This window comes from Puccinia triticina, chromosome 9A (genome assembly GCF_026914185.1).
Source record: "Puccinia triticina chromosome 9A, complete sequence".
NCBI classification, from domain to species: domain Eukaryota; kingdom Fungi; phylum Basidiomycota; class Pucciniomycetes; order Pucciniales; family Pucciniaceae; genus Puccinia; species Puccinia triticina.
This window is the reverse complement of record NC_070566.1, coordinates 5,559,463-5,573,005: the sequence shown is the minus strand read 5'-3', so window position 1 is coordinate 5,573,005 and position 13,543 is coordinate 5,559,463. Positions and strand designations below refer to the sequence as shown.

At 47.5% G+C, this 13,543-nt stretch overlaps 2 protein-coding genes across 2 annotated transcripts; both read right to left on the bottom strand.

Moving 5' to 3' along the window:
• Positions 1-4,341: 4,341 nt before the first annotated feature.
• On the bottom strand, positions 4,342-5,326 carry PtA15_9A546 (uncharacterized protein; the record flags this gene model as incomplete). Its single annotated transcript, XM_053172766.1, has 2 exons — positions 4,342-4,893; positions 5,006-5,326. The coding sequence occupies 2 exons, from the start codon at positions 5,324-5,326 to the stop codon at positions 4,342-4,344; spliced, it is 873 nt and encodes a 290-aa protein (XP_053023974.1).
• A 4,501-nt stretch (positions 5,327-9,827) lies between these two features.
• On the bottom strand, positions 9,828-10,161 carry PtA15_9A545 (uncharacterized protein; the record flags this gene model as incomplete). Its single annotated transcript, XM_053172765.1, has 2 exons — positions 9,828-10,047; positions 10,133-10,161. The coding sequence occupies 2 exons, from the start codon at positions 10,159-10,161 to the stop codon at positions 9,828-9,830; spliced, it is 249 nt and encodes an 82-aa protein (XP_053023973.1).
• Positions 10,162-13,543: the final 3,382 nt, after the last annotated feature.

The window sequence follows — 13,543 nt, the reverse complement described above, 5'->3', positions numbered from 1 at the left end:
TAGAATAAAAAGGAAAAATAAGAACCTATGAAATAACCACCTAGACCGATGACCTCAACGAGAGCCCGCAGATGAAGTTGAGAAACTGATGAGTCTTGCGGGTTTAAGAGATGGTGTTGAGATAAGGAAGGAAAAGAAGAGAGGTGGTAAACTGGATTTGTGGCAATATGGTCAACACCACTCTTGATTTGAAGTATTGACACTTGTGACGTCATTATTTGAAGAGTCTGACTAGAAACGCATTGCGCAGCACGCACACTGTATGTAACCGTAGGATTCCGCATAGATTCCAACACGTCATGCGCACCATTGCCTCCAACTTGTCCATCATTGATCCCCTCTGGAACAAGGCCCTCCACCTCTGGAAACTCCTCTCCTCCCTCGTCGGCCATCGCCCCTTCAAGGACTCCTCCGGCAATGCTGGCATGTACAAATGTGCGCCGGCCCTCAGCGCCATCTCTGGCAAAGGCTTCCTGGTCCGTCTCTTCTCTCTCACACACACTCTGCTTTTCTTGTGGGCTCATTTGTTGGGATGCAAGATGCAGGAAAATACGAACGGCTGGATCAGCATCTCCGGCCTCCTCACATCCATTGCCTCCCTCCACAACCCCTCGCATCCCAAATAGAGATGTCACTGGGTACCCGTTGGCGGGTACCCGGCACCCGTGGGCGGGTACCCGCCTTTAGTGACGGGTACCCGCCCACGGGTGCCAGGTGCGGGTGCGGGTATCCCAAATCCTGGGTTTTCAAGGCGGGTACCCGGGTACCCACACAGGCACCCGCCCCAAATGTCCCCTCGATGACGGACAGAGGGGACTGCAGCCCGATCACCAGTCTGTCGGTCAAGAGGGCTGTCCAGTCCTTGAGGGGACTGCAGCTCGATTACCGGTTGGTCCGGTCATTGAGGGTACACAGCCCTCTCGATGACCGGTCTGTCCGGTCATCAAGACTGCAGCCCTCTCGGTGAAGTCGCCCGGGAGGGATCCCTCCTGGCGGACTGCTTCATACACCAGTCGTCCAGGAGGGTTCCTTCCCAAACAACGGCCCCACACAACAGTCGCCCGGGAGGGATCCCTCCCAAACAACGGCACCGTACAACAGTCGCCCGGGAGGGATCCCTCCTGGCCGACTGCTTCATACACCAGTCGTCCAGGAGGGATCTCTCCCGGACGACGGCCCCATACAACAGTCACCCGGGAGGGATCCCTCCCAGACAACTGCTTCATACACCAGCTGTCCGGGAGGAATCCCTCCCGGACAACAGATACACACAAGAGTCGCCCGGGAGGGATCCCTCCTGGCCGACTGCTTTGTCAAACAGTAATTCAAGAGGGATCCCTCCCGGGAGACTCTTGCATGTATCTGTCGACCGGGAGGGATCCCTCCCGGGCGACTGCTGTGTGGGGCCGTTGCTCGGGAGGGATCCCTCCCGGGCGGCTGGTGTATGAAGCAGTTGGCCAGGAGGGATCTCTCCCGGGCGGCTCTTGTATGTATCTGTCATCCGGGAGGGATCCTCCCGGACAACTGGTGTATGAAGCAGTCGTCCGGGAGGGATCCCTCCCGGGCGACTGTTGTATGGGGCCGTTGTCCGGGAGGGATCCCTTCCGGACGGCTGTTGTACAAAGCAGTCGGCCAGGAGGGATCCCTCCCGGGCGACTCTTGTATGTATCTGTTGTGCGGGAGGGATTCCTCCCGGACAACTGGTGTATGAAGCAGTCGTCCGGGAGAGATCTCTTCCGGGCGACTGCTGTATGGACGTTGTATGTATCTGTTGTCTGGGAGGGATTCCTCCCGGACAACTGGTGTATGAAGCAGTTGTCCAGGAGGGATCCCTCCTGGGTGTATGTCGAGCTTAAGGCCTTGTGTGTTTGCTGGAGGGATGCCTCCCAGTTGACAAGGGCACTGGTAATGTATGTACTTAGGTGCCACTGCTGTGCCAGCTGAACATCTCCAAAGTTAGTGTGGCTAAGCAGAGTCTCAACATACTGCTTAGCCTGAACCGTTGAGTGAATTCCAAATATTCCAGGGTGCACCACCCTGGGATTCATTTTGTATGAAGCTTGTTCTAAGGGAGACTGAACTCAAGTATGCTGCATGTCAACTGACACCAGTTTCTTGAGTTTTTTTTTCATAGTGTAAGGGAATATGCCAACTACTCAGGTGCTCCCAGTTGACTGACATATGCAGCAGTCAACCGGTCAGCACGTTTTGAGGGGCGGGTATCCGGAGATACCCACGCAGGTACCTGCTGTTGGATGCGGATGCCAGGAAATGGCTAAAATTGGCTGCGGGTACCCGGATGCGAAGTGCCCATCTCTAGCTTGAATGTTGGCATACCAGCCTACCAGGGTAAGATATGTAATCAAGTGCACCTGTGGTGAAGATATTTAGTCTTTTTGATTGGAGGACTATGGCAAGGCAGGACTGAAATAGCAGAAAAAGTGGGAACAAAAATATGGAAAGAATATGGATCACATTCAGAACAAAAAAATAAAAACCCAAACCATAGAGAACAGGATTTTCTGAAAAAAAGATAAGACAAAAAATGAGAACAGTATGAGAATATGTGTAAAAGATCCATTCCGGCCTGCGTTTCCTCCTGGTACTCGTAGCGGGTGACTGGTTGGCTGCGCCGCAGTCTCCCGCCACGAGTGTGGGAAGTGAGGCGCATGGTAGAAGAGTCTTTGATCTTCCTCATGACGCCCCGACCAGAGGGAAATGTAGGAATGGTGCTCTCACAGATGGAGTAGGGTTTCAGGCGAAAACCTGAAAAACCCCAATAACTCCATCTCATACAGCAGGGTGGGTGGGAGGTCTTTAAAAAAACAAAGAGAAACGCTTGAGATGGGGACACTTTAAGCTCAGGGAGGGGGAGAGATGGTGTACGGGCTATGCTGTCTCATCTCTTGACCCCGGTGTTATATACTGAGGGGCGCGTGGCGCGGGCCTCTCTTCTGTGCATAACACCGGACACAGTCCTGATCATAGGTCCCCACTTTCTGCCTTCATGGACCGGGGGGAACTTGCTTTCACTCAATCCCCTTCAAACAAGAAGAAATTCATGAATCCATAAAAAGGGATCAACCAGATCACTCAAGTTGAATTTGAGGTCTTCAAGGCTCAATTTTTTTGATTTTTGACAATTGAATTTTATTGGATGATTTTGCAGTGATTTGATTAGAAATAGGATAGACTGAAAATATGAAGACTCAGAGTCTGAAACCCCTAGGCATGTGTTCAATCTCAGTATAATAGGGTTTATAAAACCTCAACCCCCAGGAATCAAGTTTGAAGTATGTGAATCCCTGTGGCCACTGTAGCAATGATCTTAAACCTACATCATAAAGGTAATCCACATGAATATTATAGCTACAATCTATCACTCCCATCTTCTTATAAATTTCTTTGAATTCTGGATAAAGATCTTTCACTCCATTTTTGTAATCTTTTTTCATGGATAATCTATTGATTGAATGTTCTTGTAGGATTTTAATCTGATCAGGCTTCAACCGGGGAAATAATCTCACAATATCCATCAAATAGTAAATCCTGAATGTTTTCAATAGAAGTAGTTAGTAATCTTTGGGATTCTTCTCATCAATTACCATCTCCTTGATGACATTTGGACATATATGAGTTTCAATTATGTTCAAAAATTCACAAATATCTCTTGTTAAATTTGTATCATAAAGCCCATCATTTTCTTGATTGATTGTTGCAATTAAAAGTTTCAAAAGCTTTCTTACATCAGATGGGATTACTTGCATCTTTGGGGGGAGTGCATGATAATCTCCATTGTTCAAGTATATAGGATCATTGCCATCTTTTAAATGGGCAGAGTATATATCACTTGAGAAAGTTTCATAAAAGTTTTCCCATTTTGGTGGGTCACTGCAAAGTTCAAATCTGTTACAATAAGCACTGTCTCTTTTTTGAAAGTTTTGAAATATCAATTGCAATTTTATCCTCACGTGATCTTTATGCTCCAGGGCTTATGGGATCCATTAATGTATTGAGAATATTATTTTACCAAAAAGAAATACAAGTTAGTTGACTAAGCTTCATGATTGAAGTTAATCAGAGGGACTTACCCCCCAGAAATTGTAACCCCAAAGGCCCAAGCACCCTTTCAGTGATGTATATCTTGTAGCTGTATTCATGAGCAGGGTATCTAGTATTTTTAGAGTATAAGCTCTTTGCATGGATACTAGCCCGTCTTAGAATTGTATCATTTTCACAAATCTCTTGTATATCTTTCTGCTGAACAAATTGATTCTTCCACAATACCTCAATTGCTTGAAACAGATAAGCAATATATTCTGAATTTCGGCACAGTTGATCCTAATAATAAGCAACATGAGGGGAAATATCAATAATTTGCCTTGCAATTTGCTTTAGAGCTTTTTGTCCTCTTTGTTTCATTTTCTCTGTGAAGTTAAACAATAGGGTTGGTTCTTTGTGAAGAGATGTGATCCATGTTTGACGCAGGTCGCGATGGACAAGGCCGCCGGCGGTGTTGGAGGCCCAGATCTTGCGGTCTTGGTTGGAAAACTCGAAGGCCAAGAGGAAGATGTTGTCCCTGGCGGAGAGCGCCTGGCCATCAACAACCTCCATGCTCTGCTGGCTCTCAAGGTTCAGCTCCCGGATCGTGCCGTTGTATGAGCTTGTGTAGATCAAGTGCGGGTTACTCGGATGGTCTTGGATGGCCAAGACGGCCGAGTTGCGGGCATGGGATGGTCTTGTTGATTTCCTTCTGATTTTGGCCTTGTCATCGGCCTCCAGCTTGTCTTTGAGGTCACCCTCAATGGAGTTTTGGAGATTGTGAGAGTAGGACGCCAGTCCGTTGTTGGAAGTGATTTGGGAGGCAACGGACTTTTCATTGGCCTTGGACTCCTCAGTATTGTTGACAATTCAATCAATGCCTTCCTTGGATAGTCGTCCCTAATAAAACGAGAGCAGGGTTAGTGCACAAACTCAGGAGGAGGGCATCAAGAGACAATTGTACAAAGTCGTTGGTGATAGTGATCTTGTTGGACTTGCCAGTGGTCATGTCGGCGGCGGAGACATTCAGAATACCGTTTGCATCAACATCACATGTGACCTCAATCTGAGGCGCACCACAGGGAGCTGGAGGAATGCCGGAGAGCTCAAACTTGCCCAACAAGTTGTTGTCATTTGTCCGGGCGTGCTCTCCCTTGTAAACTTGAATCAAGACACCAGGCTGGTTGTTGGCGTAGGTGGAGAAGATCTCACTCTTCTTGGTGGGAACGGTGGTGTTTTGATTAATGAGAGGGGTCAAGACACCACCAGCAGTCTTGATAGCCATGCAAAGAGGAGCGACCTCAAGGAGGGGAAGGTGTTTTTCTCGGAAGTGTTGCCAGAAAGGATGGCAGCCCCGACTGAGGCACCGTAGGTAACAGCCTCATTGGGCCCTTTGCTGGAAATCAAAAAAGAGGGGATTGGCAGAATGAGAAAAAACAGATTGCAAGATTCAGTGGGGGCTTACCCATTGAAGAAGTTGGATACCAGTCTGATGAAACGGGGGATACGAGTAGAGCCATTGTCAGCCTTAGAGTCAACTCAGCTGACCTAAAGTCTGCCTTTTTCTACTTTTTACATATGAATTAATTCATATCTTTTTCATCTTAAGAGATAACCCTGTTTTGACTTCATATTCTGTTTCCTCATGCAATTTTAACCCTAGTTACAACTTATCAATTCCTTGTAACTATACTCCTTCCCTGAGTTATTGAGTTGTGGCGCGTATGCGCAGTTGTGATGTGTCAGCGCTACCAGGCGCGCCAAACCACATGTACATATGTAAATTACATACACCAGGGAAGAAAGTGTGGCACTCTCTAAAGAGTGCCAAACCGTGACTTTCTTCTGCAACCCTGTAGTATGTCAACTGTTGTAGCATGTGTAATTCAAGCTTAAGCCAATTTTGATGTTATGTCCAACTGAGGCTGATTGTATCTGAAACTTAATATGGTGGAAAAAAAGTTTTTCACCTTGGCCAATTTGTGACCCCATTGCAAATCAAATTGAATTTTATTTGAAGGCTTAGTAGGCTCTGGGGTCTTGTCATGGGCTACAGTCACAAATTCTGGATGTGAAAAAGGTGATGCTTTTGTGGGATCCCATGAGGTAAGACCCCAAATTCTAGCAGCATAAGTGAAGCAGTAGACTGAACCATAAAAACAATATGTTCCAGCAAATCCATAGATTAGAATTTCAGCAATGTCAATTTGAATCTCATAGAGCCGAATATATAATAGTTTCTCTTTAATGGCATCTCAAGACCTCCCAGGTGGTTGGGTTAGGCTCAATGGGGAATCTTGCCTGGATTGAGGTTGATCTGTGAAGTATGATGGTGGAAGATTGCAGTTGTGGAGCATGTTCAAGTAAAATTATCTCTTGAGTTCTTTCTAGAGATGGTCATTGGGCACTCATTGGCAGGTATCTGCCACCCTTCAGCAGGTACCTGTGTGCCCTGTCAGGTTCATATGGGGTTCAAGGTGTTCCAATTTAGTCAAAATTCAAGGAAGGAGCTCTGCACCGGCCATGGGTACTGCAAGGGCTCACAGGCACCTTCTGAAGGGTGGCGGGTAGCTGCCCATGGGTGCCAAATTGAGATCTCTAGTGACCTAGTCCTTGCTCCCTGACCAGCCCCTTTGCAACATGCTCACACAGGTGCTACATCTGATCCCAAATGTTCACTCATGATCCAGGTTAGCCCTGGGCTCAGTCCGCTTGTCACTGGGGAGAAGTGCTGGGGGTGAGTTTGCTTGGCGAAGAGGCATCACTTACCTGTCACTAGCGTGACATGTCCACCGCAATGTTCGGCCAAACGTTAGGGTGGACATATGTATTTATGGTCCACTGTATGTAAAATGATGCTTGGCCAAACATCAGTGGAGTATACTATATCGTTTCACTCACAGCTGGTCATGGAGGAGGAAGGGACTGACTAGATAAATCTCCATGACCAGCTCTACCAATCAAATGATTGGTACAGCTGGTCATCGAGAGAGTAGGGAGCTCCCCTCAATACTGGTAGAGTTGGTCATTGAGAGGAGCTGTTACACCTCTCGATGACCACCTATACTGGTCTTCAAAGGGAGTTGCAACTCATCCCAATGACCGGTACAGTTGGTCATTGAGAGGTGTAACGACTCCTCTCGATGAACCGTACAGCAGTCATTGAGAGGAGCTGTCACTCCACTCAATGACCGGCACAGACCGGTCATCAAGAGAAGGTGTAACTCCCCTCGATGACCGGCACAGGATGTCTTCGAAGGGAGTTACAACTCCTCTCAATGACCGGTCATTGGGAAGAGTTGTAACTCCCCTCGATGACATCCTGTGCCAGTCATGGAGGGGAGTAACAGCTCCTCTCGATGACCAATTGTACCGATCATCGGGATGAGTTGTAACTCCCTTCAAAGACCGGTAAAGGTGGTCATCGAGGGGAGTAACAGCTCCTCCTGATGACTGATCTGTCCCATTCATTGGGAGGAGCTGTTACTCCCCTCCATGACCGGTACAGGCTGGTCGGCGGGAGGAGTTACAACTCCGCTTGATGACTGGTCTGTACCGGTCATCGAGGAGACTCTCCTCAATGACCGGGACAGATCAGTCATCAGGAGGAGTTAATCCCCTCAAGGACTGGTACCAGTACCTGGTCATTGAAGGGAGTAACTCCTCCATGACCAACTTATATCAGCCATTGGGAGATGTACCTCCCCTCGATGGCCAATCAGTACTGGTCATCGAGGGGAGCTACACCTACTCCCGATGACCGGTACATACCAGTCATCAGGAGGAGTCATTACTTAGTCGCCTCGATGACCACCTGTACCGGTGATCAAAGAGAGTTACTACTCCTCCAAAAGACCAGTACAGACAGGGGGAGTTGTTACTCCCCTTGATGACCACCTGTATCAGTCATCAAGGTGGTTACAGCTCCTCCCAATGGCCAGCACACCACAGATCGGTATTCCAGAGGGGGTTTTACTCCCCTCAAAAACTGGTACAGACCAATCATTGGAAGCTGTTACTTCCCAATAACCTGGTTCCTGTGCCTCAAACTACAAATGGACTTCACACCAACATTTTTGGAGGAAGCCAGCCCTGCCAGAAAAAGGGAGAGAAGACAATGGCATAAGCCTTCATACAAATGTATATACACTTCATTTCAAAACCGCTTGGATGTGTGACAGAGATGTCACATTGGCACCTGCAGCGGGTACCTGTCACCCTTCAGCAGGTTCCTGTGTATGCTTGCAGTTACCAATGGCGGCAGTTGGGGGTTCCATTTTGGTATGAGTTTATAGAAATACCTCCACACTGGCCATGGGTACCTGAAACAGCACACAGGCACCTGCTGAAGGGTGACATGTTGCCGCCGTGGGGGTCAATGGGTCATCTCTGGTGAGTGATACCCAATTGGCCTACACACATAACGAGCCCCTCTGAACATACTTATCGCAGATGCTCTCTGTTGACAGGAAAATTCAATGCTTATGGAGAGGGAACTGAACCTCAGACATTGGCATGTTCTTCCAAATCACCATATGAAAGATAATAAAATCTAAACTTATGAATAAGATAGAATACAGTTGAACAGCAATTCATATAACGTGACTCATGAGTTCAAAATATTTGTCACATCAAATCATTGTCCTCGTGGGCAATAGTTTCCAATGAGTTGTGGAGACAATCAAACAAAATTTGCACACTGACATTGAACTGACTTCAGACCAGTTGAATGATAAAATTACGGTCTGGCACTCTCTAGAGAGTGCAACACTTTCTTCCCTGGTGATAAGCAAACTGTGAAAATTTTTGTAGTCAGGATCCCCCTTGCCTGAGGCGGATCTACAGACTTCAACACACCAGAACCACACCCCAGATAACCCCAGGATCACCACCAAAGAGTTTACAACACTCCCAGTATACCTACCGTCACAGGCGCCTAAGATATTGACAGTAAGTAATCTTTTTCACTGAACCTTGTTTATCTCAGAGGTACAACTCTGTGTCTTGCTTGATCTGTTCTTTTCTGCTGGCCTTTGCCTTCTTTTGATCACAGGGCTGCCCCTCCATAACTGCTGGCCTTTGCCTTCTCTTGATCACAGGGCTGTCCCTCTATAATTGCTGGCCTTTGCCTCTTATTGACCAAAGGGCTGTCCCTTCATAACTGTTGGCCTTTGCCTCATTCTTGGTCACAGGGCTGTCCCTTCATATCTGTCAGGATCCCTCCACGTTTCTTTGGTGAGAGGAGGCTGTAGCACTCTCTAGCACAGCTTGGCAGCACTCTTCTGAAGAGGTAGCTTTGCAAGTGGATGTGCATTCCCACCAGAATAACCTTGAATATCTCCTTATCCTGATCCTGCTCTGTTTCTCTCTCTTTCATAATTGTATTTTCTTTATCCAAAGAAATCCAATTATTTCCCCCTTCTTTCTTGTGTCCTGCAGTCACTACAGAGACTCAGGCTCACAGCCACCAACAAGAAAAATCTTGTGGACATTGGCCTTGTTGATCCTGGAATCACCAACGACTTTTTTGACGGATTCTATGGTCTTTCGGAAGAGATGTTGGCAGAGCTGTTCAAAACGGGCACGGGTCAAGGAAGTGTAGATTCAATATCTTCAAAAAGAGAGTCGATCTCAATGGATGTCTGAGAAGCAGATGACAAGGTACGTTTGGCACGCTTGCATGCAGTGCGCAGACGACGAACAGGCTAGGTGTTGCTTGTGAGTTCTGTAAGGGAAGACGGGATGTTGGAGAATGTGGCTGGCTATGGTGAGAACAAAAAGAGCTGCTAAGTTATCTTGTTCTTGCGCTTGAATTCAGAGACAAAGTGGTTGACAAGAAAGTTGTCCAAGTCTTCTCCACCAAGATGGGTGTCACCAGCGGTGGCCTTGAATTTGATGGTCAGAAGGGAGACATCAAAAGTTCCACCTCCAAGATCAAAGATGAGAACATTTTGCTGCATGGTGGTCTTCTTGTCGAAGACCATAGGCAATTTCAGCAGCGGTGGGCTTGTTGTTGATTCAAAGGACATCCGGCAATCAGACCAGCGTCCTTGGTTGCCTGTTGCTGAGAGTTGTTCAAGTAGGCACGGACAGTGACAACTGACGGGGTAGAGAAGCCATGGTTAGATATGGTGCCATTACAGGCCGGGAAAGGAAAAGGGGACCAATACTTACCCCAATTTGCAATGCTGGTGCCAAGATAAGCCTCAGCGGCAGTAATTAGGATCTGATTGGTACAAGTTACAGCTGTATGTAATCATGCCGAAGGAGGGGTGAGGTGACTTTTGCATGTATCTGTGGGATGGCGAAGACCACTGGAGGCTGAAACTGATGGCTGATGGTTCGAAACTGTCAAGGCAAGCGGCTCTGGCAACAGTTGGGGTGACGGTTCACAAGCAAACGGAGGGGCGCTGGACAAGTGCCGGTCTTGAGGACTATTTAAGGGGGGGGGGAGGTGTGAGGTTGAGAGCCCAGGGGGTCCGGTTTTGTCCTACCCCCTCCCTGGAGCTGCCCTAATCACTTGATTAGGCCCTCCTTGATTTCCTTTTTGACTGGCCTTCTTTTGCCTGTTGCTGCGGCACGAGCTGGAGGGTCAATCCGAGGTGCCCTCCAGGGTGTTTGGGGATTAATTTCAACTGTTATGGGCTTTTTGCTAATGAGCACAGGCAAAAACCATGATCTTGCCTTCCATGTTTCTGTGATTTTAATAAACTTGGATTTTGGCATTTGTAGAGGGAAAACTCTTCATCTTCTTTTCCTGGATGTTGTAAAGGGGAAACCCTTGATTCTTTTTGTGATTTTTGAAGATTTGTAGGGGAAACCCTTGAAGTTTTGGTTTGTGATTCAGAGGCTTTAATAAACTTGGATCCAAGTTTATTAAAGACACAGTTTTGCCAGAATCCTGAAAATAAAAATCAAGGGTTCCCCCTGTAAACACACAAAATAAGAAAAAAAATCAAGGGTTTTTTTGTACAAAAAAACAATCTAAAAATTGTAACTTTTCCTCAAACAATACACATCAAAAAAATTACAAAGCACTCTAAATTCTCAACCAGCCTTCCAACATCGGCAAAGCCGTGCCCACAGGCGCAACACCCAGCCCGTGTCAAGCGCACGGTTCAAAAGTGATGGACATGAAGGCCCCCAGCCCGCAGCTATGGCTACAGACCCGTGGGGGGCCCACTCTTTGCCCCTCAGACTGCGCATGTGGAACAGCGGAGGGGTTGAGGGCAATGGATAGCTGGAATTTCAGCATCTCCAATTGCCCTGGGGAAAACACAACCATTGAATCCAGCTATTTAAGCTCTCGTGCTGCGTTCCCCACAACTCCAGTTGCCATTGGTGTCTTGTGCACGTGTTTCTATCCCCGTCGCCTGCACCACAACCATTACCATCCCATTATAGCCTAACCCCTGCTCCACATACACTTGCAATATCTTGGCAGCGCCACCATTCCAGTCCTTTGTTGAATTGATCTAGCCACCATTTTCACCAAGCCAACTTGCCACGCTCATCTCCATTCATTGGTATTCCAGTATCCACTTCCTTTTTACCTTGGTCATTGTGGACATTTTGTCACCTGGAGGTAACCGGACCACATTTCAACTGATGCGGCTTACGGTCAAACTAGGGTGCTCAAGCATCACATTGACCCAGCCGCTATTGTCACCAAACCAACTTGCCCCGGCCATTGCCATTTTCATCCCCATTTCTCAGTACTCCAGTATCCATTGATGGATCTGAACAGCCCTTCAAGTAGAACATGAAAACAATGCGCAATGCAAACCACATTTCAAATTTCAACATTTACGGGTTTTTTTCTTTGGCCTGCCATTCCCCACTAGGGCAGTTGTTGCGTTGTTTTTGACCGGAAAAAAAAACAGGAATTTACACAGCCATTAAGCAAACTACCCAGTCTTTATCAACCACGGCGATTTTAGTTCGCAATTAGTTTGATTAGACCCAAGTAGAACTAATGTTTTCCGCTGATTGCCCCAAAGGAGACCCAAACGGAGCCATTGACAAACAGGCCCATCAGGAGAAAGCTGTTGGAATACAGGCCCAGGCCCGCAGCAACCAGCCAGGAAGCTAGCGCGGCTCAATCCAGAACTAGACCCAGCCGGAGATAAAGGTAAGCCCTTTTTCCGAGCCCAGACCCACAGCCCTAACAGGCCAGACAGCTGATGTGTATTGCCACGTCAAACACAAACAGTCCCAGCCGAAGTTAGAAACTTACCGGCCCAGAACAAACAAGCCCAAGCAAACCACAGAACCTTGTACGTTCCGGAGGATAGAGATCAACGGATTCAAACAGATAGCTGACTGAATCTTGTTCATACCTAGAACCCTTGCGGAACAACTCGGCACAAAGACCAGGCAAGAGCTACTCAGCAGAATCACGGAAGACACCGATCACCATAGATCCACAGCGGAACCTTTTTGCCAGGACAAAGCAAGATTATTCCAATAATCCGCCGTCTCAACAGTAAGCAAAAAGCAAACCAGAAAAGAGTAATCAAAACAGACTACAGGGACTGATTGAGATGCGAGCTTTGCCCAGCATGCAGAACTCATAATCAACCACCGACAGCAGCGCACGCTCAAACCATTCCTATCCTCCCTGTCATCTCCTACCCCAGACCAGCCATCAGGATCTCATGTCCTGCCTTTAGGTACATAGAAACACAACCTACTTGTAATTACGAATAAAGTAAATTGTACCTAACTGGAAATAAAACTTTAGTTACTCCAATTTTTTCAGATTTACAGTCTCGCATCGCTCGACAGGACTACCTCAACAGGCAACTAAAGGCAGGCCGAGATGGTGAACACGAGAGCTCAGAGTTCTAGCGGCAGGGAAAAATCCACGCAACCGGCCGCCAGGAGTGACGCCTACAGCCCGGATAAAGATCACGTCAACGTACCCAAGTTCGACGGATCCAACTTCCCGCTGTGGGAGAGAAAAATCAAGATGCACCTCAGACCCCGACATCTTGAGGAATATCTAGAGGAACCAATGTCAAAAGACCCAGACAACGACGAGCTTCAAGGCGCGCTGAGGACATGTAGCATCTTAAGCGAAGCCATATCCGACGCAATCTTCACCAGCGTTATCAACAACGATAACGAGCAGGACCCGCACGCCATCTGGACGGACATAAAAACGATTTATGCTTCCGAATCCTTACTCTTGGTGTTCCAGGTATGGAATAAGTGGTTGGACATTCAGTACAACCGAGAAATGAATACATACATTACCGAGATGGAGGAGAGCTTGGCCGAATTCAGTTTGCTCGGCCTGAAAGTTCCGGATGTTCTAGTTGGCTGTGGCATTGTCGGCAAGATAACTAAAAGGCAACCAATGCTAATGCAAGCTTTGTTCGCCGACCTCAAAGCACTGGCGAAGCCGAAAGAAATTATAGCCAAGCTCAGAGACATTGGCCGCCACGAGACAGCCACAAAAAGGAAATTTGTCAAAGACCCAGACAGCTCCACCACAGCT